A 22805-nucleotide genomic window follows, 5' to 3' on the forward strand; every position below is an offset into this window, starting at 1 on the left:
TGAGGTCTCAGCTAAAATGTCCCCTCCTCAGAAAGACTTTTCCTCACTCTATTGGATAAATTATCCGAAGTAGCCAACAGCCAGCCCCTTCCATAAACACATCTGAAGACACTAACCAATAGACTATGTCAAACATGATGGAATATATATGACTATGTGATTTTGTTACATAGATGGTAGCACTCATTTTGCTGGAGTTGCTTGCTCTCTCCCTTGATGGCTTTGAGCAAGCAAGTGGCCACGTTGGGGAACCCCATGTGGCAAGGAACTGCAGGTGGCCTCCTGGAGCTGAGGGTGACCTCCAACTCCCAGTCAGCAAAAAACAAATCCCTCAGTCCTACAACTGCAAGAAACTGAATTCTGCCAACAACCTGAGTGAGAATGGAAACATATCCCTTCTTAGAGGAATCTCAGATGAGAGCACAATCTCAGACAAAATCTTGATTGCAGTCTTGTGAGACTCTAATCAGAGGAGCCACGTAAGCCATGCTCAGATTTTAGACTGTAGAAACTGTGGGATAATAAATGTGTATTGTCACTAGGTCTGTGGTAATATTGTTACACAGCAATAAATTATTAATACACAACCTTTATGAAATTAGGTTCTATGTCTTTCGATTTACTTGTATAGAAGAAACTTTGATATTGGAGAGAGACACTAGTTAATAATAAAATTTCATTAAAATGATAGTTATACTTTGCCACATTGGGAGACAGTTCTCCTTGGGGCTCTCATGTTTCTGCTTGTCTTGGAAGGGAGCACTGTCTGCCATTGTTCTTTTGTTTGTGTAGGAGACAACCTTGGAAGACAGAGATAGTGTCTGCCTCTGGAGCAAAGGGCAGGTTTGCTTACAGCCTTAGAAGACAGAGATCTTGTCTCCCTCAGAGCAGAGGGCAGACATTCTTACTGCCCATTATCAAAGATTTGGGTTTCCTAAGCTCACGGTTCCTTTCCTGTGATGCAACCCAGCGTGTATGCAGATATCATCTGGCCTTCACATCACCTGTGGGAATTAGGGCTCAGGGAACTGGCATAAAAATGCTGATACTCTGCTGCTACTGCTGTAATAGACTATCCTTCATCTCCGACCCAGCAGTTTGCTGGCTTCTACCAGCATTCATGGCATTGTGGCAGGCAGACGGCAAAATCTCAGACCCCTCAGAGTTCTTGAAAAGCTATAGAGAATGATGTAAAGCACATATTTACCTGTGGAAATTGGGAAACATTTTTTTAAAAGACGTGGAAATGTAAATACTATACAAGGTTAACTCTGAACCTATTAACTAGGCAAGTGAGAATTCAAGCCTTATAATTCTAATCTCTCCGCATATGGTGTCAGTCCTCTACCAACCTCAACTACCCACCTTTACATGGTAAAGCCTCTACACCTGGGATTAGTTAGGCACCAACAATGGCTAAGAATACCTTTATCATGGAAGGATTTGAGAAAGTATTTCTTTGGTGGTGGTTTGTACGTTACCAGGGCTTTCATCCCCTCCATAGAATGACTGCTTGGTGCCATTTGTAGCTAATGTCCCCATTCAGTAACATACAATAACATATTCACTGTACTATGAAAAGTCCTCACAGGCACCATTTCAACTCTTGCTTCTACTAATTTAGCAATTATAGCAATAGCAACGAGACCCAGAGGCTTAAAATAGTAAAATATTGCTGGTTAAAATCAGATTGGGAAGCAAGAACTTGATACAAAGGATACTAGTCAATTACTCTTTGATTATATCAGACTTGCCTCTGTAAAACGGATGATTGAATCCAATCTTTTATTACTTAGTTTCCCTATACCACCTACTCTCAATTTAATCTATAATTACAACTCTCTCAAATTATCGCGTTTTTCTTAGGGGAAGTGGGTTATTGAGATTTGAAAAGGTAGCATTTAAATTGTGGAATCAAAATATTGTAAACCCTCTCTTTGAGAAGGAAAAATTTTAAATCAGAAATACAAACTTCCCCTTTAAGATGGGACAAGCTTTGATGAAATGAATAAAACCCCTAATTTTCCAGATTTTTAGACTTCCTGTTTGTTCAGTGCAACGCTATAAATTGCCCCTGGTCTCAAAACTATTTTTACAAACACCTTGTGAGATATAAAGTTGGGCCAGCCAGGCTAGCCAGAAGTTTGAAATGGAGAAGATGTGTTTTATATGCTGTGGTGTTCATTTCTCTTAAATATCCCAATACCCAAGGTCCCAGAAGTAAGAGTTTGCTCAGATGTGTATAAGACTACCTTTTATCATTTCAAATTAGGGTGACTAGTAGTCTCTGTTTGTCTAGGATGTCTGGTTTTAAAACTGAAAGTCCCATGTCCTGGGAACCCTCGATCCTGGGAAAACTGGGATGGTTGGTCACCCTACTTCAAGTATAAATCCTAACCCCATGCCTGAATTGACTTCAAGTTTGTGAACCAGGTATTGGGAAGTTGAATAAATTCAGAAAACATGGTTATGTGACAGTTCATTAATTGTACCTGTTGTTCACCACTTACCATGTAAATGAACTGGTAATGAACCTCATTTTTTTTTTTCCTTTTCCTTTGTCCCCTGACTTTTGGGTGCTGTTTTTCCAACCCTATAAAAATCAAGTGTGGTTTCAGGGGTTTGAGAAGCAGCTTGTCTTCCCTGTCTCTCCTCTGCAGTAGTAGTTAAAAAACACCAAACTTTGCTTTAACAAAAATCTGTTGGGTAGTTTCTGAGACTATGAGATTGTTGAGAACTGGAGGGTGAGATGGGGTCAGCCGCGGGGTCCTTTGCAGGCCTGGTCGAGAGGCAGCTGTAGGGCCCTCTGCAGACCCAGAGGGGAAGGGATGAGGGCAGGCAGCTGCAAGGGCTCAGAGGAGAGGAAGAGCCTGGCAGGCATTTCACCCTCCTAGCTAAAATGGGTAGTTTAGGGCCTTATATACTTATCAGACAGATATTGGAGACTGTAGTAGGCTGCTTCTGAGATGGCCCCCAATGATCCCTGCGTCTTTGTGTAATCCCCTCCCTGAGCGTGACTTGCTTCTGACCCTCAAGGTGATCGGCTGTTACTCTTGTGATCAGATTGTCTAAGATTGTGACTGACTTCTTGCTGGCAGACTCTATTGCCTTCTTGGCTTGCATACTTTGATGATGTTGGGGAACCCTGTGCAGCAAGGCACTGTGGGTGGCCTCTAGTTGCTGAGGGCAGCCTCTGGCTGACAGCCAGCAAAATACCAAAGCCCTTAGTCCTTTAACCACAAGAAACTGAATTCCAAGCGAACCTGGAAGTAGAATTTTCTCTGGTAAGCCTTGGATGAAACCACAGTCCCAGGCAACACCTTGACTGCAGCCTTGTGAGACTCTTAAGCACAAGACCCATCTGGCCCTGGACTCCTGACCCACAGAAATTGTGACATAATAAATAGGTTATTTTAAATCATCAAGTTCGTGGTAATATTGTTATGCAGCGATAGCTACTAATGCAGAGACGTATATTTTATTACAGATTAAAAGTGAGAAATAGGGATTGTATTCAATTTTTTTTTTCTTTCATGAGGAAGATCCGCCCTGAGCTAACATCTGCCAATCCTCCTCTTTTTTTCCTGAGGAAGACTGGCCCTGGGCTAACATCCACGTCCATCTTCCTCCCCTTTACATGGGACGCGGCCACAGCATGGCTTAACAAGTGGTGCGTTGGTGCGCGCCGGGGATCCGAACCGGCGAACCCTGGGCCACCGCAGTGCAGGGCGCGCACTTAACCACCTGCGCCAACGGGCCTGCCCCTGGATTCAATTTTTTGCATACCAATCATATAGAGAGAATTTTGCTAACTACTGGGGTGAGTGCATCAGCAAAAGAGGTCTAGTGTATAATATTGGATATATATGTATCTGTATCCAAGACGCAATCTCAGGCGCCCTCAAGGGAATTCGCTTGCTTGGAGGGCAGCAGAAATGCACTGAGTTGGCAGCCTGCAGGAGTCTATACCACGGCTTATGTGTTCTGAGCCAAGTGGATGCCTCAAACGCCGACAGAAGAGAATGGGAGGACGATAGAGACAACAGGAAATTACTGTTCTCTGAAACTCCTGGATTTGTGGTTTGGACTCCATGAGCAGAGAGGTCAGTGGCAGAAGCAGGATTTGCTTTCTTAAGAGACCGTCAAAGCATGAGTCCAAGCAGTGTCGTTAATGACACTGGCGTGCTGCAGGGAACACAGCACTGCTCTGGCACCTGAGGACCCAAGGTCTTTGGGAGTAGGAGGGGAACTATCAGGACAGACCTTGGTGTCCTCACAGAGGATATCATAGGCTGAGGCCACAGAAAGGCATCTTGAGAGAATTTAGGGAAAGCAAGGGAACAGCCAGGAGGGAGAGCTGGGTGAACCCTTTCAGTGATTCTGCTTCACAGATTGGACAATTAACGGCATAAGACATGCTTTGTGGATTGTGTTGTCCTAGAAAACAGAGCCCGAGGCAAGTTTGATGAGTGCTGATGCTTTAGCCCAAGATAGAATGAAGGAAAGGGGAAACGAAGCATGGAAGGATGAGAAGTACCACACTGGCGCTGCTTCACAACAGGCTGCCCACAATGCAGCAGTCCGCTTGGCAGGTGTGTCCACTCAGCCACACAGGACGTCTCCTGACAGGCTGTGCAGAGAAACTTTGCCTTAGAATAGTCCACCAGAGAGAGAAGAAAAGGGAATTTACTTGTCTGGTTCCTTCCTACCTTGTTCTTATTGATCAGTTTGCCTTCATTAAAATTTGCTCCTTGTATCCTCAGGCCAGGGAAGTCTGGGGCTATTTTGGTTTCAGGTAAATGACTGCAGTGAACAGGTCTTCTCAAAGTTCTAAGAGGCTCTGTCTTAGTCCTCTTGGGCTTCTATAACAAAAATACCACCAACTGTGTGGCTTATAAACAAGAAATATTTATTTCTCATAGTTCTGGCGGTTGGGAAGTCCAAGATTATGGTGCTGGCAGATTCGGTGTCTGCTGAGAGCCCACTTTCTAATGCACGGACAGCTGTCTTTTTGCTGTGTCCTCACTTGGTAGAAGGGGCCAGGGAGCTCTGTACGTCTCCTTATAAGGGCACTAATCCCATTCATGAGGGCTCCACCCTCATGATCTAAGCACCTTCTGAGGGTCCCACCTCCTAACAAACACCATCACATAGGGCATAGTTTCAACTATGAATTTTTGGGGGGACACACACATTCAATCCTCAGTAGGCTCCCGTTGGAGTGAAGCCTTCTAAGGAGGTATCTGAGCTAAACCCTGAACGCCGACATTCCAAATCAAGGGATGAGAATGAACTGAGATACCAAGGCCACACACTGCAAGGTGTTTTTCGGGAAGCCCAGTGGACAATTTTAGTGCCGACATACGGTTTCTGCCAACTTTACATTTCTGGATAAAGAATTTGAACTTTTCTTGGGCAATAGGGCGCCTGTCAATAACTTCAACCTAGAGACACCACGCAGTGGGAGATTAGAGCTCAAGAAAGTAAAGTTTGCTATTTTCCCAAGTGCGCTAATTGTACAGCTGACTCCAAAGACGCGGAAGGAAGGATAAAGCTGGGATTCTTAACCTGGGTCTGCGAAGCTCACCAATTGCACACAACGTGTTCGCGAGGGCCCCCATACGTTTCATCAACTTTTCAAGGGGCCTGGACCCCAAAGGGTTAAAATGCACTGGCATAAAGAGATAATCAGCAGTCCCCCCGTCGGGTAGGGAGAGAGGAGCGAAAACAGCCAGGATATCCCCTAATTCAGAGTTGGGAAGCAGTTCGAGCTCGTAGCGACACATGACCTGGAGCCACTCTGCACGCTACGGGGGTCCAATCACAGGACAGACTGGAACAGAGACTTCCCCGCTTCGGGGCTCGGCGCCACGCTAACAAAGATGGCGGTACCCAGCAACTTCCGCTCCGCGCATTCTTCCCGTATCTGCGCAGGCGTCAGGACCGCGGGACTGGCGCGAGCCCCCCGCGATGCCCCGCCCCGCCCCGGCGCGAGGCAGGACGGGAAAGCCAAGATGGATGCGTCCATTTGAACGTCTCGCCTGAGTGGCTCGCCTGCACGCTTGCCTCTCGTCAGCAGTCGCGCCCGCAGCCGCTGCCCCTTCTTCCTCCGGAATAGGGGAGGAGGAGGGGATGAGAAGCTGCGGCGGCCGAGGAGTCACCGTGAGCGACCCTGCCGCTGCCCTCGGGCCCCCTTGGCCCTCGCGCCTCCGGGGAGCAGCCGGGGCTCGCCGCGCCTGACGCGTCCCGAGTGACACAGGTGCGGGCCCGGGCCCGCAGCGCCCGGTGGTTCCTCGCGCGTCCCCTGACCCTCGGGCCCGCTGACCCGGAGCCGAGGGGGCCCGGGCCTGCGGGCTGGGCTTTCGGGGGTGCCCCTCTCCGCTGCACTCCGCGCCGACTTCCTTCCTGAGCTAAGCGCGGAGTCCCACGTGGGCCCGAGCTCCTGCATCGGCCCCTTGTCCTTCTGACAGGATTTTCTGAAACCCAGGCCCTTAGCCTGTTGGTTTCGCTTAACCCTAGGAGGCCGACGAAGCTCTGCCTTTTTGCGAAGACTCAACTCAAGGTGCCTTTTGTGTGCATTTGGGTCTCCTCTTGAAGTAGCTTTGCGGTTACCTTTGGCAGGGTTGTTTTTGTTCCTAGTAAGCCGTGCTGGTATCTCGACTTACAGCGTGTCACCTTAAGATAGTACTTTCGTATGTACCTGTGTATGTTGCCCTAGTAAGTAAAAGCATAAAAGTTTGGGATACTGTAAAATTTTTTAATGTTAACCTTTATCAGGGCAAAGAGAAACTGTACTGTGAAAATAATTGTATGATTAACAATTTTGTAATTTTCTCTCAAAGTTTTAATGGAATAACATTTCAAAATTACACAACTGAAGTTGGATAAAGTGGCAAGTTCTTAAGTGTTGGTTATCCTGTTGACTAGAATATAGGAAGACGAGCTGAATTTTGCTGTTTTCTTGTAAGTTTTATAAGGCACTATTTTAGTTATGTCCCAAGTTCAAGTGTTCTCAATTCTGAGCTTTAGCAGGAGGAAAATAAAAGTCATGATTGTGACATACAGTCATGTCAGGAATAACATTTAATTCACAGCAGAATAACTGTGACTCTAGCGGAGCTGTGTAGAAACTACAGAGGCTTTGAGATGTTGCAGCAAAGAAAACTGATGCCAGAAAGAGCTCAGATGAGATATCTAAATCAAACTTAATTAGACTCTAATTGTGAGCCCTGTTTCAGATGCTTTCTAAAGGTTGTCTATAGTGCTGACATCACGTTTGTTTTGATTTCTGTGTCTGAGGATTGCGGTTTAAATGTGATCACGCAAAACCCATTTTTAATCTAGGTGTTGTGTTGGAGACAGGACTGGCATCCACCTTACATACAAGATTATACAGTGTCAGAATTTTAGTTCTAGCCGTCAGTTACTGTATGTAGAAATGTATTGGAGGTAAAGGGACTTGTTTCCACTCACAGCCCATCCACATCTTTGTATAATGAACTGTACTGTAATAGATTATGTTAATTAAAAACTAGGACGCTTAAATTTGCTACAAGCATGACTGTTCCATGGCCAGAGTGATTCATGCCTTGGTTCCCTGGGTTTGGACAAAGAATTCGAATTGATTGTAGTCATATATTTAGGTGAATGGGGGTGTGAAAACTACTGATGACATTTGATAGTTTATTACGTGTTTTGTGGATTGGTCAACTGAAAGCAATAGTTCAACTTGTGAGGAATTAGAAATAATAAGTGGGTTTTTCTTTTGTTTGTTTCATTCCAATATACCAGTGATCCTCTAGGTGTGCTTTTCAAATGAGGTTCCAGCATCTGTATAGAAATGACCTTAAATGTTGAGAAGCACGGCAGTCATGGGACTATAAAGTACAACTATAAAAAAGTACAACTATATAAAGGACAGCTTGTCTAAATACTTTCTATGTGAAGTGTGGAAAAATTAGCGTATAGTGGTAGGAAACATAGGATAGGTGTTGTGGGACATAAGTGCTTGTCTCAGCCCAGTGGTTTCTGACAGCGGTAACTGTCTGTTGGTCAGTCTGCAACTACAGTGTGGTGATAACTGTAATTACCTGAAAGAGTCAGATCTGGAATGCCCTTTGATGTTGATTACTTATACACCTGCAATATAATAGGATTATTTGACACTCAGTAAGAATTAATGACTCTTCGTAAACTTTTGTGATATTTTTATCCTGGTTTTGACTCTAGAAGCTGACCAGAATGTGTTTGAATTCATACAGAAATAATGTTGATATTTGGAACCCATGTCGAACTTCTATGAAGAAAGGGCAACAATGATTGCAGCCGGGGATTTGCAGGAATTTGTTCCTTTCGGTCGAGACCACTGCAAGCACCACCCTAATGCTTTGAACCTTCAGCTTCGCCAGCTGCAGCCAGCCTCTGAGTTGTGGTCTTCTGATGGTGCTGCTGGCTTGGTGGGATCCCTTCAGGAGGTTACAATCCACGAGAAACAGAAGGTTTCATTCAGTTTCCCATTATATTTTGAAATGTAGAGTGGTGTAATCTGCTTGTAATTTAAGGCTACCCAGATGCATCTGAGAAATGAGTGTGATGCTGTTTCTAGGGTAGAGGTTCAGATTTGGTCATTTTAAACAAGGCTAAAATAATGACTTGATTGTATTACAGTGTCATAGCTGTTTATTTAGACATATAACTCATGGTTTTACAATGAGAGTCAAGTTCGGTACTGTGATTATGGTCCATTTTAAGCCTCTTTCTCTTCTCTTAGTACGTGGGGACCAGATTTCATGTTACTTGATGATTAGGTGTTAGAGTTAGAAATGGTCCCTGCTACAGAAAACTTAGTTTGTAGAGGAGAAAAAAATGCTACGTAAGTAGATAGAGTAGTAGTTCTTAAATAAGGGGATGAGATGTAAGTTTGTGTCAGAAAATCAATCTTTCCTGTCTTATTCCGTTTTCATATCCCTTTGGGATACCAAATTCTCGGGGGGGAAAGTTTATGTAGTTAGAAATGTCAACCTTTCTCTCTCCCATTCATTTTGGTGGGTGGGATAAGGGAGGAAGGTGAATGTATATGCAGTTGTGAAATAAGGCAATCTGCATTATGCATCAACTCCCCCAGTGATTCCCATGTATCCCTCGCTGCCCTCTCTCTATAACCCCCATATGCTTAATATGCCTTTTTAGTCTCCCAAGCATGTTGGTTTCATTTTTGGATCTATAGGTAAGGTATAATTTTTGTTTGCTTACATTTTTGGTGGAATAATTTAGTATAATATAAAACATTTAATATAGAGAGTTCTTGAGTATCAATTCTCTTTCATGAAATCTTGAAAGATATATAATACAGACACCCACATACCTCTGTTAATCAGTACCACCAAACCTAAGAGTTGGGCTTGGATTGAGTCTTACTCCACAGGCAGAGAGGGTCAGAGACTTGTATCTGGATGACTTTGATTTAATTAACAAATCTTGCTCCATACTACTGAAAAAGAAAAAAAGTGCTTGAACATGTCTTACATGTGCTGATTTTTAAGGAAAGCTGGCAGTTAAGGAAAGGTGTAAGCGAAATTGGAGAAGAAGTGGATTATGATGAGGAACTCTATGTGGCTGGAAATATGGTGATCTGGAGCAAAGGAAGTAAAAGCCAGGCATTGGCTGTTTATAAAGCCTTTACAGTTGACAGTCCTGTTCAACAGGTAAGTTGGTTTGATTTCTAGCGTTTGATTGACTGTAAGACTTTTTTTTAAAAAAAGATTTTTTTTTAAAGTTTAACAGAAATGTTAAAAACATAGCATAATGATCCCAGCAGCTGGGTGTACATCTTAACATGTAGTGAAGATAATGGTAGGAAAATAAAAATTTTGTTTATCTTCTATATGATCACTTTTTTTTACACTGTGCTTTGTCAGTTTAATGATAATCTTTAAACGCTGTCCTTGAGTAATTTGATTTATTGTCAATAAAAATTTATGACATTAAGGATATAAAAATATGCTTAAAATATGATGATTATGATTGATTGCAAAGTATTGAATAAGTAAAATTTGGGTTCATAGTGGTACTTAGAAAGGGAAAGAAGAAAAACTAATTTACTATCATTGCGGTTGGCTATTATGTCTAACTCTATTCTGAAGTGGTAATTAAAGGGAAAGAATTAAGCATTTCCCTTGCCTTTTTAGGAAGACATACAGTTCATCTCCAGTTAATGAAGGAAAACCCTTACTTATAGAATGCCAGTAAATAAATAAAAAGGGAGTGGTAAAATTATAAAATCACCATTTGGCAACCTCCAATGTAATAATTGATTCAGACAAGGATTATAAATGGGTACTAACACTGTTGGGTAGAAGGATAGTACCATGGCACCAGGTATGACTCGGTGGATTATTTGGTAAATGTGAAAGAACAAGTGTATCTCTACTTTGGAGGTATCTGTTAGTCTCCACTTCAACCAAGTAATTGAGTTTACCATCACTAATAGTGAGACAAAGGAACATTATGTACCTCCAAGTGTAATGCAGCATGAGGTACATGATGTCATCTACTAAGTTTTCTTCCCAGAAATATTTAACCTGTATATCTAGACCTAACTTCCGGTTATAGGAAATATGAGGACTAGAGGATCAATTTTTATTTTTTTAATTTTTTTAATTTTTTGTTTATTGCAGTAACATTGGTTTATAACATTGTAAAAATTTCAGGTGTACATCATTATACTTCTATTTCTGCATAGATTACATGATGTTCACCACCAAAATACTAATTACAACCCATCACCACACACATGTACCGAATTATCCCTTTCACCTTCCTCCCTCCCTCCCTTCCCCTCTGGTAACCACCAATCCAGTCTCTGTCTCTGTGTGTTTGTTTATTGTTGTTATTATCTACTACTTAATGAAGGAAATCATACGGTATTTGCCTTCTCCCTCTGACTTATTTCACTTTGCATTATACCCTCAATGTCCATAGAGGATCAATTTTTAAAATATCATGAGATGAGGAGTGGGTTGGAAGTATAGATGAAACAAGAATGGCCAAAGGTTGATAATTACTGAAACTGGCTGATGGGGATTCGTTATGTTATTCTGTTTACTTTGTACATATTTGAAATTTTCCATAACAAAAGGTTTAAAGAAAAAACACCATGAGAAAACAATTAGGGGGGCAGTCTACATTCTGGTTTCTTTAAAAAGTCATGGAGAAAGAAAAAAAGATGGGGACTGTTCTAGATAAGGAGATACTGAAGGGATGTCACCAAATGCAATATTTTTTGAAACTTGTTGAATGAACTCTGAATCCTGGTTCTAGAAAATCAGCTAAAAAAACATTTTTGGGAAAATTTAAAAAAGTTGCACATGGACTGGATATTGGGTGATGTTTGAAAATTATTTTTTTCTCGGGCAGGGTGGTGATTTTGTGTTTATATAGGAGACCATCTTTATTTTTAGGAAATGCATGATGGAATGTTTAGGAGTGAAGTGTCGTGACATGTGCCATTTTCAAATAGGCACCCCCCCCCCCCCCAAATCCCATGTGTACACAGTGCACACATATAAACAAATATGGCAAAATGTTAATAACTGTTAGATTTAGGTGAAACAGCTGTTTACTGTTTCACCTTTTCGTGCTGAAAATTTTTAGAATAAAAGTTGGGGGTAAACAAAAACATTTACAGTAGTTGAATTAATTGTTAGGCTGTTGACAAGAGGTTTTGGAGGCTTTTTGACTAATGTTAAGTTCCTTATTGGTGAACACTGAAATCTTCGTACCTGGACACTGCTTATTATTTTCTTTCCATTAACTATTTCTTTTTTTGTTTTTTTTTTTTTTGTGAGGAAGATCAGCCCTGAGCTAACATCTGCCAATCTTCTTCTTTTTTTTCCATTTTTCCTTTTTTTTTTTTTTTCTTTTTGCTGAGGAAGACTAGCTCTGGGCTAACATCCATGCCCATCTTCCTCCACTTTATATGGGACGTCGCCACAGCATGGCTTGATGAGTGGTGCATTGGTGCATGCCTGGGGTCCGAACCCCAGCCCACTGCAGCAGAGTGCGTGCACTTAACTGCTGTGCCACCAGGCCGGCCCCCATTAACTATTTCTTGATGAGCATTGCACTCTTCTAACAATTTGTTGGGAAGGATAAAGTGAATTATTCCAAAATTTGAGGGCATGTGTGAAAGCATTTCTGTCCAGAAGTATTGAAGCCAGTGATCTTTTTGATGATTATTTTTCCCTGTGGAACCCTTATGGTTAGTGTAGATGTGAAAAGTGGATTTGGTTAGGGGCTGGCCCAGTGGCATAGTGGTTAAGTTTGGCGTGCTCCACTTTGGTGGCCCGGATTCGCGGGTTCAGATCCCTGGCGTGGACCTACACCATTCCTCAAGCCATGCCATGGTGGCATCCCACATACAAAATAGAGGAAGATTAACACAGATGTTAGCTCAGGGCCACTTTTCCTCAAGCAAAAAGAGGAGGATTGGCAGCAGCTATTAGCACAGGGCCAATCTTCCTCACCAAAAAAAAAAAAAAAAAGTAGATTTGATGATATCCAAATAGTTCTTTGCTTCTGTATTTCCAGCTTAATTTCTCCAAGGAATGATTGTCAGTTTACTAGATTCCACAGATATGCAGTTAGATGTATTGTCTCCTTTCTCTCAAAATCACATGTAAGTGGAATCATAAGATTTCTAATTTCAGTCCTTTTGGTTTGGAATACATATTGTTATTTAGTTTTCTTGCTAATATGGAGAAAGGTAATTTTATATTTTGTTTAAGAAATAATACCAGGTGTATGTGACTCAGCTTTAGTTTATTTCTGCATTCGTTCTACAAGTGTTTAGTGTCATTCTGTTTCAGACAGTATGCTGGGGCTACAAAGATGAATATACAGTTTCTGCCATTGAAGAACTGATAGTCTAGAAAGGTGAACAAATAAACAAACGAAAATGCTGTATTCAGATAAATGAAGTGCCGTATAGTAGCTATATGTCCGTAGTGTGGTGAGAGCCAGGAGGACTTAGCTCTGAAGGGAGGATTTCTCAAAGAAGATGCTATTTGAATTGCAAGTTGGTGAAAGAAGGGCGTTCTAGGCAGAGGGAATTGCAGCAAAAAGAATTGTGGAAAAACATGGTTTTTTCTAAGTTCAGAATGGCTGTGCGCAGGGCGTGGCTCTGGAGAGATGCTAGCAGGTGTTGGATAGATCCAAACTGAAGGGCTTTGTACGTAAACTAAGGAATTTTGATTGTAAAGTGTATGCAGGAGGGAGCCTATCAAGGATTTTAAAATGGAAAGTACATCATCAGTTTTGTATTTTGAGAAGAGATTACTTTGGTGGCAATATATAGGACTCCCCGGGGAGTAGAGAGACTAGTGTCAGGGCTACTATTTTGTGGTAGTTCGGGTGAAAGAGATTGGCACCTTAAAGAAAGAGAAGGCAGAGGTGAGAGACAAAGCTGCAGGAAACATGAAAAGGGCTAGTGATCTCTTAGATATTAGGGATAAAGGAGAATGGTGAAATAATCTAGTTTTAGAGGCTGTGGGGATTTCGTAAAAGGAAGTTGAGACCATAATAGGTACAGTGTAGATTTTGGACATGTCAGATTAAAGTGTAGCTCTGTTGCCTGTTTTTTTTCATGAATTTTCTTTTGCTAATATCCCTTTAAAAACTCCTACAACTCAACAACAAAACAAGTAATCTAATTAAAAAATTGGCGAAGGACTTCAATAGACGTTTCTCTAGAGAAGATACACAAATGACCAATAAGCACGTGAAAAGATGCTCAGCATTGTTAATCATTAGGCAAATGCAAATCAAAATCACAATAAGATACCACTTCACACCTACTAGGATGCTTATTAAAAACACGAAAAAAATAATGAGTATTGGTGAGGATGTTGACAGATTGGAATCCTGTGCATTGCTGGTGGGAATATAAAAAAGCCACTGTGGAAAACAGTTTGATGCTTCCTCAGTAAGTTAAACATAGGATTACCATATGATTGAGCAGTTCCACTTGTAGGTATACACTCAAAAGAATTGAAAGGAGGGACTCAGATGCTTGTAAACTAGTTTTCATGGCAGTGCTATGCACAATAGCTAAAAGTGGAAACAACCCAAGTGTCCGTCAACAGATGAATGAATAAACAATATGTAGTATATGCATATAATGGTATATTATTCAGCCTTAAAAAGGAAGGAAATTCTGTTGTATGCTACGACATGGATGAACCTTAAAAACGTTATGCTAAGTATAATAAGCCAGATGCAAAAGGACAAATACTGTATGATTCCACTTTCATGTGGTACTTAGAATAGGCAAATTCTAAGTAGACTAAGTAGACAGAAAGTAGACTAGAGGTTACCAGGGGCTGGGAGGAGGGAGAAATGGGGAGTTATTGTTGAGTGGGCACAGTTTTTGATAGGGATGATGAAAAAGTTCTGGAAATGGATAGCAGTGAGGTTGCACAACATTGTGCGTGTATTTAATGCCACTGCATTTGTACACTTAAAAATGGTTAAAATGGTAAATTTTGTGTTACATATATTTTACCACAATTAAAAAAAAACATAAAAATGCTGTTAAATAATTTCAATAAGTGACTGTCAAGCATGCCAGTTAAAAGTTGAATGGCTTTTCCTAGTTTGTATTTTCTAAGATGGGGCCTTTAAGAAAGGGAAATGTTAGTTTTTCTAAAGATTTTTTCTAAAGTGAGTCTAAAACAGTCTAAGAATGATAAAATCATTAGGTCAGTCTGGAGATTATACAATAGCTGGCAATTTTCAGCTCTTCTGATAATCTTTAGCTTTATGTAGGATATAGGGTTTAATATGGGTTGAGCCACTGTTGAATTCACTTTTGCAGCAAGGCTTCTACCTAATAGGCTTTTCGATTTTTGTCTTCCTTTCTCTTTTCGTGAAATTTATTTGCAAACATAGTTTATCTTTCCTTATAGTATTTATCATTAATTAGTCTAATTTTACTTTATCTTATTGTTTTCTGTTCCCTTGGTGTATGTGTTGAGCTGATGAGGAGGGACACTTATTGTGTAGATGTTATTATTATTATTTAGATACCATTAGTTATAGGTTACTGTTGAGATACAATTTTCTTAGGTAAGCATTTTGTTTTGATTTTAGGCATTGTGGTGTGACTTCGTTATATCACAGGATAAGTCTGAAAAGGCCTACAGTAAGTTTCTTGAAATTTTATTTCATCTTATGATTCCAAATGTTTATCTCATTGTTTTTTTTCCTTTCAAAATAAGTAGCCACTAATAATAGTGGTTTAGCCTAAGCATTTTTATGTTGTGCATTAAAGAATTTGTGTGTTGGGAATTGCAATTTTTGATTGTTGGGATTTTTTTGAAAAAAATGCATAAATCTTATACCCTTTCTTTTTAGGTAGTGATGAAGTGGAAAAATGCATATGTATATTGCAAAGCTCATGTATTAATATGCATAGCATAGAAGGAAAGGATTACATAGCTTCTTTACCTTTTCAGGTAAACTTGGGTGTTTGAATGTTTTTGTGTTTTTTTTGGAGAATATTCTTGAGTTAATTCGTTTTAGAAGTATTGCTACTCTTATATCTTGTAGTAATCAAGAATGTTATTTTTCACTCAAAAGAACTAAATTTTAGCAGCTTTAGTGGCTTATCATTTTTCCATCTTTTGCATAAAAAATAAATTATTTTGGGGCCGGCCCGGTGGCGTAGCAGTTAAGTGCGCGTGCTGCGCTGTGGCAGCCCGGGGTTCGCCATTTCAGATCCTGGGCGCCCATCCGACGCACCGCTTGTCAGGCCATGCTGTGGCAGCGTCCCGTATAAAGTGGAGGAAGATGGGCACCATGTTAGCTCAGGGCCAGTCTTCCTCAGCACAAAGAGGAGGATTGGCTACGGATGTTAACTCAGGGCTGATCTTCCTCACACACACACACACAAAAATAAAATAAATTATTTAACGAAGTGAATTATAAACACACTGAGAGGTTTTTTTCGGTTTAAGTGGTAAATCATTTTGATTATCTTAAAGCACATGAGCAATATTAGTCTTTTTCCCATTTTTCTTGTCATCTTCTTCATGCCTAGTGCTATTGTTAAAATTTTATCACATTGTCATTTTGGTACTGATATTAGCCACTGTCAGGAATTTGCTACCGGGAATTTGTCAGGAAGAGCCACTATTGTTGAACTCTTCCTTAGATTTGATTTTGTTTTAGACTTGCTTGTTAGAATTTCTTTCTTTTAAGTATTATGGTTAATGGTCATGTCATTTTATAAAGCTCTTATTAAATTGGAAGAAAATCTAGTGTTCCATAATGCTTCCTAAAAACATGTTAGAAAGAGTAGTTTCTTTTACATCTGTTTTTTCCTACCCTTTTACCTGATAGGTTGCAAATGTTTGGCCCACCAAATATGGACTGTTGTTTGAGCGAAGCAGTTCTTCACATGAGGTACCTCCAGGTCCACCCAGGTATTCATTTTCCTTAGTTCAGAATACTATTACTTGGGCTTTCTTTGTGTTGGTTCTTAGGTTTACTTAAAATTGTTTACCTAGAAGTTTGGAATGATAATTTCCGTGCTAACAGCATAGATATATGCCATTTTCTCTCATCTCAGTATACACTTATGAGTTCTACTTCTCACTTGGTACTTAATTATCTACAGCTTTTTTTCCCCCCAAGTAGTGAAATTCAACAAGCATGTGGCTTAAAGATAACAAGATTCAATTCTTAGCTCTGCCATTTTTGCATTGTGCTACTTTGGGCAGATCATTAGAGCTTCCTTAGCTTTAGTTTCCTTATCTGTTGCAGAAATACTATCATTTACCTCTGAGAATTTATGCAAAGATTAAATGGGCTAATGTATATAATCTTTGACACAGGGCTTAGTACCTGTTAGGCATGCAGTAAATGGTAGGTGCTTATTGGCAGTGTGTTTACCTTGTCTCCCTAATAAATTGTGAGCTCCTTGAAGGGTAGGAACATACAGTACCTATCAAAGTGTGGTACAAGTGGTTGATATTAAGTTTTTAAAAAATTGCTTAAAGATTTTAATCTCTTTCTGTGTTTAGATAGAAGACCTGTTTTTTCCCTCTTTTTTCGATCACTCCTTAGAAAAATACAGACTTTTTATTTTCTTGAAGTTTTTCTTTTTGTTTAAGTACACTCCTTTGTAAAGAGACGTAGAAGACTAAATTCTTTTTTAGCTGCCAAAGACACACTGCCACTAAGGAGGTAAAAAAAAAAGACTGCTTCATGCCCAATACTCCATTGATTCTGTAATGTGACGACTGCTGTCTGTTGGTATTTCCTGAGCTGTATTGATTTCCCTGTGTGTGTGTATGTATAGAATTAGCCTGCATAAGAGGAGAGATTTCTAGGAATGAAATAGAAGATACTGTGAAAAACAGTATGTAAAAAGTTCAGAGGGTTACTTTTTAAGATGATAGGTTTCTAGTTGTTTGTGTAATCGAGAGAAGATATTTCCTTGCGAAAAAGTGAAAAGTTTTTGCACAAATGGAGTTATCTTGTGTTGGTGATTGATTATTTGTTTATTACTAGGGAACCTTTACCCACTATGTTCAGCATGCTGCATCCACTAGATGAAATAACCCCACTTGTTTGTAAATCTGGAAGTAAGTAAGATTTTTACAAGTTCTTTCACATATGCTTTTTTTTGAGTTTAGGGGATAGAAGGAAATGAAGGAGCTTACAAAAGTTTGACTTGTTTTATAAAAATAATTTAAACATTTTAGAAAAGTACTTTTTTTTATTATGAAAATAATTCATATTAAAGCAAGAACTCCTTGAATACCATGGTATTAACTATTTTAGCAGTTATTCTTTTAGTAAAAATAGGGCCTTATAAGTCAATCAGGAATGTTATGTTTGTTAACCTACCTATAGATGACTCTAGACTCTGTTCCTCAGTGATTAATAAGCAAATGAATGATACTTAGATGAACTAAAATTGTTTGTTTGGTTTTTTTTCTTGAAGAAAAAAAATGTAGGGTCTTAGGCCTGTACTGTATAAATTTATAAATTTTAATATTTCATTTTCCCTGCTCATAATAACATAATTTGCTAGGGCTTAGAAGTTTTAATATTTCTTACAGTTTTTCCGGATGGTTATTTTAAAATTTTAAATGTGGCTAAACATGATAAGTAATTATAAATAATAAGGACTTGAAAGCAAAAAAAAATTTATGTTCTTTGACCAATTTTATTTTTAGAACTTTATCCCAGGTACATATTCTGAAATACCACTGAGGATTTTATCTTCTATATCAGAGCTTGGCATACTGTAGCCCATGGACTAATAAATCTAGCCAACAGCCTATTTTTTGTAAGGCTTATGAGCTCAGAATGGTTTTTACCTTTTTGAAGGGTTGTGGGAAAAAACCAGAAAAGATTATGCAACAGAGTAAGTATGTGCTCCACAAAGCCTAAACTATTTACTCTTTGGTCTTTTACAGAGAAGGCCTGTTGGATAATTCTATATTGGTAACAATTACAGGCAACCTAAATAAACATGTTAGAGCCTGTGATTGAATGGTATGCAGCCATTATTGATCATGTTTTTGAATAATATTTAGTGACCTCAGGAATTGCTTATTCATAATGTTAAGTAGGATATAAAACTAAATACAGTATGATTCTAATTTTGTAGAAACATAAAAAATGTGTATAGCAAAAAAAACTAGAAAGAATACCCCCTTACTATATTAATAGTGGATATTTTGAGATGGTGGAATTATGAGTGATTTCTGTTTAATTCTTTATGAAGTACTTCTTATTTTTATAAAATAATTATTTTGTAATTGTCTGATATTTTAACTGAGAGGGAAGCATTTAGGAAGCTGTCAAATAAGGATTTAGAAATCCATTCATGGTGATATAGAAGTATGAGCTAAACTTACTAGGAAAAAACTTATTTTGCCTGTGTAGTCAATAAAGCAGAAACAGTAGTGTACTGTTCAGCACTGTTCGAATAGTTATTATAGAGGACAGATTTCATCTGAGGGAAAGAACCTGTGAAGAAGTCAAACTTGGCAGAGTAGTTGACTGCAATTTATAAATAAGTCCATTATTGAAGGAGTAGTGGACCTTTTACCTGTGGCTGATGAATTTAATGGTGAGTCAGCACAAATTGTCAACAATTAATTGCATGTATGTGAAATTGAAACTGGTAACACTGTCATCTTTAATGTATTTTAAGGAAGTTGATGCCCAAAGTAAATATACTAAAAATTCAAGGTTAATTATGTAATGTATTCATGGATTTTGTGCCTTAATGGGCTTGGTTTCTCTTTATTTTTAGGAATTGCAAGAGAGAGCAGTCTTGTAAAGGCTGTTATTCAATACCTGATCATTTCTATTTTATCTTTAAGGTCTTTTTGGTTCATCCCGGGTCCAATATGTTGTAGATCATGCAATGAAAATTGTTTTTCTCAACACTGACCCCTCCATTATAATGACCTATGACACTGTTCAAAGTTTGCATTCTGTGTGGGCTCTCCGGAGAGTCAAAACAGAGGTAAGGATAAAGGCAAGTCACTTCTTCATATGAAAGGATGGTTAATATTGAAAATTCTCATGTTTTTGGAAGAATCATTTGTGAGATTGAGCTTCTTAGCAAAAAGGAAATATTGTGTCTTTAATAACTGGTATCTACCAGAAATTTTCGCAAGGAAATTACCCTTTTAATCTAATTATTGTCTTTTTTTTTTCCCCCTTCTCATCGTTTTGACTTAAGGAAGAGAATGTTGTTTTAAAGTTCTCTGAACAGGGGGGTACCCCACAGAACGTGGCCACTAGTAGCTCTCTCACAGCACACCTCAGAAGCCTCTCCAAAGGAGATTCCCCCGTGGCTTCACCTTTCCAGAATTACTCCTCCATTCACAGTCAAAGTCGCTCAACCTCATCACCTAGTCTACACTCTCGTTCACCTTCTATTTCCAACATGGCAGCTCTAAGGTGGGAATTACCTGTGGAAGTGTTTCCTTGTTTTAAACAAGCATACTCCAAGAAAAATATCACTTCTTTTCAAACTTTCTCTTATTTATTTATTTTTTTTTATGAGGAAGATTAGCCCTGAACTAACATCTGTTGTCAGTCCTCCTCTTTCTGCTGAGAAAGATTGGCCCTGGGCTAACATCCATGCCCATCTTCTACTTTATATGGGACGCCGCCACAGCACGGCTTGACAAGCAGTGCATCGGTGCGCACTCGGGATCTGAACCTGTGAACCCCGGGCCGCTGCAGTGGAGCACGTGCCTTAACCGCTATGCCACCGGGCGGCTCCTGACTTTCTCTTGTGTTTTGAAGGATTTAAAATTTCTTTTGACGGCTCCTGGGTGTTTTTTAGGGAAAATAGCCATTATCCCAAGACTTCCAGGTCTATGTTACTTTTTCTCAATGAGTCATATTTAGAAGCTACCTATGCTTGTCATAAGATTGGGTGCCTCATTTCTACTACTAAGTGGCAGCAGTTTGATGAATATTAATTGCAAAAATATTTTGAAACTGTTTTCTTTTGTCTTAATTTGCATTAGCTTTTCTTTTGTTTTCGTTAATATCTATCTACCCGGTGATATAGGGTCATAGTTTTGTTGCTATGTATATGTCTGAATACATAGTTGAGACCTTTTTGAATAATATAAACAATTTTATGAGGCAGAAAACAAATTAATTTTCAGTTTTAAAAGAATGCTAAGAAGAATTCTAAATCTTTAGAATACAGTCAAATACATTGACATGAACCATTTAAGTAGCTATTCCTTTTCTGAAAAATTATTTTTCTGACTGGGATTATGCCGTGAATGCTCTCCATACATAGAATTTTGGGAAGTGCTATTGGAAAGTGTGTTGTATCAGCCTGCGTTGTTAATTGGAGTGCACTCTCTTCTCTCTTTCTTTTGCAGTCGTGCTCATTCTCCCGCCTTAGGAGTGCACTCTTTCTCAGGGGTGCAGAGATTCAACCTTTCAAGCCATAATCAGTCTCCAAAGAGACACAGTATTTCTCATTCTCCAAACAGTAATTCTAATGGCTCCTTTTTTGCACCAGAAACAGAACCAATTGTTCCTGAGCTTTGTATTGACCATTTATGGACAGAAACCGTTACTAATATAAGGTTTGGAGTATATGTTTTTATATTCAAAGTAAAGTGTTGCTAACAGTCTTAGAAAATACTTGGTATTTTGCTTAAAGCTTTCTAATCAGTTATTAGTACTTATAAAAATACATAGAGATAAGGCCACCTCAGTTTCAGTAGAGGGTATTAATGATATTAAAGTGATCATAAAAATATTCTTTTGTCATTTGCTATTTCTTCCTTATCTTAGTAATAATCTCTCAGATTCAAGGTGTTTGATGTTTTAGGGAGAAGCAACTAATTTCTGTAGTTTAAGAAACTTGGGATTATATAGCATTTTTCTTAAGTTTTCTCTTTATGTTAGTTGAGTGTCGGCGGTTCTTTTTGGGGAACACAACTCAGCCGATTGCAGTGTGTGTGCTATGGGTTAACAGGCAAATTGTCCTCAAAAAGAGACAGCTGAAGGATGGTGACATAAGGAGGCACTACCTATTCTGCTGGTAAGGCTTTGGAAAGATGAATATGTATTTGCAGGGTGGGAAAGTGGAGAAGGTTACAGTAGGCAGGGGGGTGAGAATGAAAGTTCAGAAGTGTGAGTGTGTGGTATGTTGAGGGATTTACAGATACTCTCACTTTGCTTGTTCCAGGAGGAAGGAAAAGGACTCAAGAAGAGGCTTGAGAGAGAGATTCCCTTTAGGGCTGTTCTGTTTGATGAGAGCTGTAAGAAGGTGCTTTATATGTGGGTCATAAACTTACAGGGAAGAGCAGACCAATAAATGTGGGAGTTGTCGGCTTATAATTGGTGATGGAGGCAAGAGAGGTGCATTGGAATTTAAGGAGTGTGTAGACGTCGGCTTTGGGGTTCCCAAAGCTTGTGATTGCAGGCGTTCTGGTAACCCTCTGGAATCATGTACAGTATTGTGTGTGTGTAGCCTAGAGGCCTTTTCCTAAGGAGCGAGTTGAACATTGATAAGATTTTCAAAGGGAATTTGTGACCTCCAAATAGTTAAAACCCTGTGCTGTAGAATCAGAAGAGGGCTAGGGAATGAAGTCTTAGAAACTTAAGATTTTGGGAGTGAAAAGAGAAAAGGGACGAAGCTGCTGCAGAAAGACAAAGCAAGAAGTCAGGTGGGAGAAGCAGCAGGAAGTGTCACGGGACACAAGAAAAGAGAGCCTTTCGAAAAGAAAGTGCTAATATTGCCAGGTGCTGGTAAAGGTGTGGCACTCAGAGATGAGGAGCTCAGAGTGGAGGTGCCTGGATGGCAGTGAATTCACTGGTGACCTTGGCTAGAGCACCTGGTAGTGGGGGGTGTGAGTGGAATGGGGTGGAAGAAGCACGTGGGGACTGAGGAAGTGACCGTAGACATATAGACTATCTTAAGGAGTTTGCTTTTGAATGGGGATGAGGATACAAACCTAGCTAGAGGGAGTCTCAGGGTCAAGGGAGAGTTTTGTTTTTGCTGAACTGTATTAAAGAAAGTTAGTCTTCATGATTGAATACCTTGGTGTGTGTGTGTATCTCTGAAAAGTAAGGACATTTTCTTACCTAACCACCATACCATTTTTACACCCATTGAGTTAACAGTAAATCCTTTATATCATCTAATATTCAGTCCATCTTCGTATTTCAATAATTTTATCTTAATATGAGGGACTAGGCCACAAGGACTGCACCCAAAGCAGGGAAAGGATTGAAAATAC

The 22805-nt window shown here is 39.6% G+C and overlaps 1 protein-coding gene across 9 annotated transcripts in view; it reads left to right on the forward strand.

Annotated features, from left to right (window-relative positions):
- The first annotated feature begins 6007 nt into the window (after nucleotides 1-6007).
- ANAPC1 (anaphase promoting complex subunit 1) overlaps nucleotides 6008-22805 on the forward strand; it is a 102582-nt gene continuing 85784 nt past the window's right edge. For 4 of the 9 annotated variants that reach the window (XM_087426104.1, XM_087426110.1, XM_004435789.3 and 1 more), the window contains exons 1-10: nucleotides 6008-6259; nucleotides 8262-8498; nucleotides 9543-9704; nucleotides 15148-15199; nucleotides 15412-15512; nucleotides 16399-16481; nucleotides 17572-17645; nucleotides 19401-19546; nucleotides 19766-19986; nucleotides 20934-21143. In XM_087426104.1, coding sequence (XP_087282230.1) covers nucleotides 8286-8498; nucleotides 9543-9704; nucleotides 15148-15199; nucleotides 15412-15512; nucleotides 16399-16481; nucleotides 17572-17645; nucleotides 19401-19546; nucleotides 19766-19986; nucleotides 20934-21143 — 1262 coding nt within the window. In that variant the 5' untranslated portion in view covers nucleotides 6008-6259; nucleotides 8262-8285. The other 5 variants (XM_087426105.1, XM_087426106.1, XM_087426107.1 and 2 more) reach the window with 5 other exon arrangements.

The sequence above is a fragment of the Ceratotherium simum genome, chromosome 40 (assembly GCF_057802395.1).
Source record: "Ceratotherium simum simum isolate JZ-2026a chromosome 40, ASM5780239v1, whole genome shotgun sequence".
Taxonomy (NCBI): Eukaryota; Metazoa; Chordata; class Mammalia; order Perissodactyla; family Rhinocerotidae; genus Ceratotherium; species Ceratotherium simum.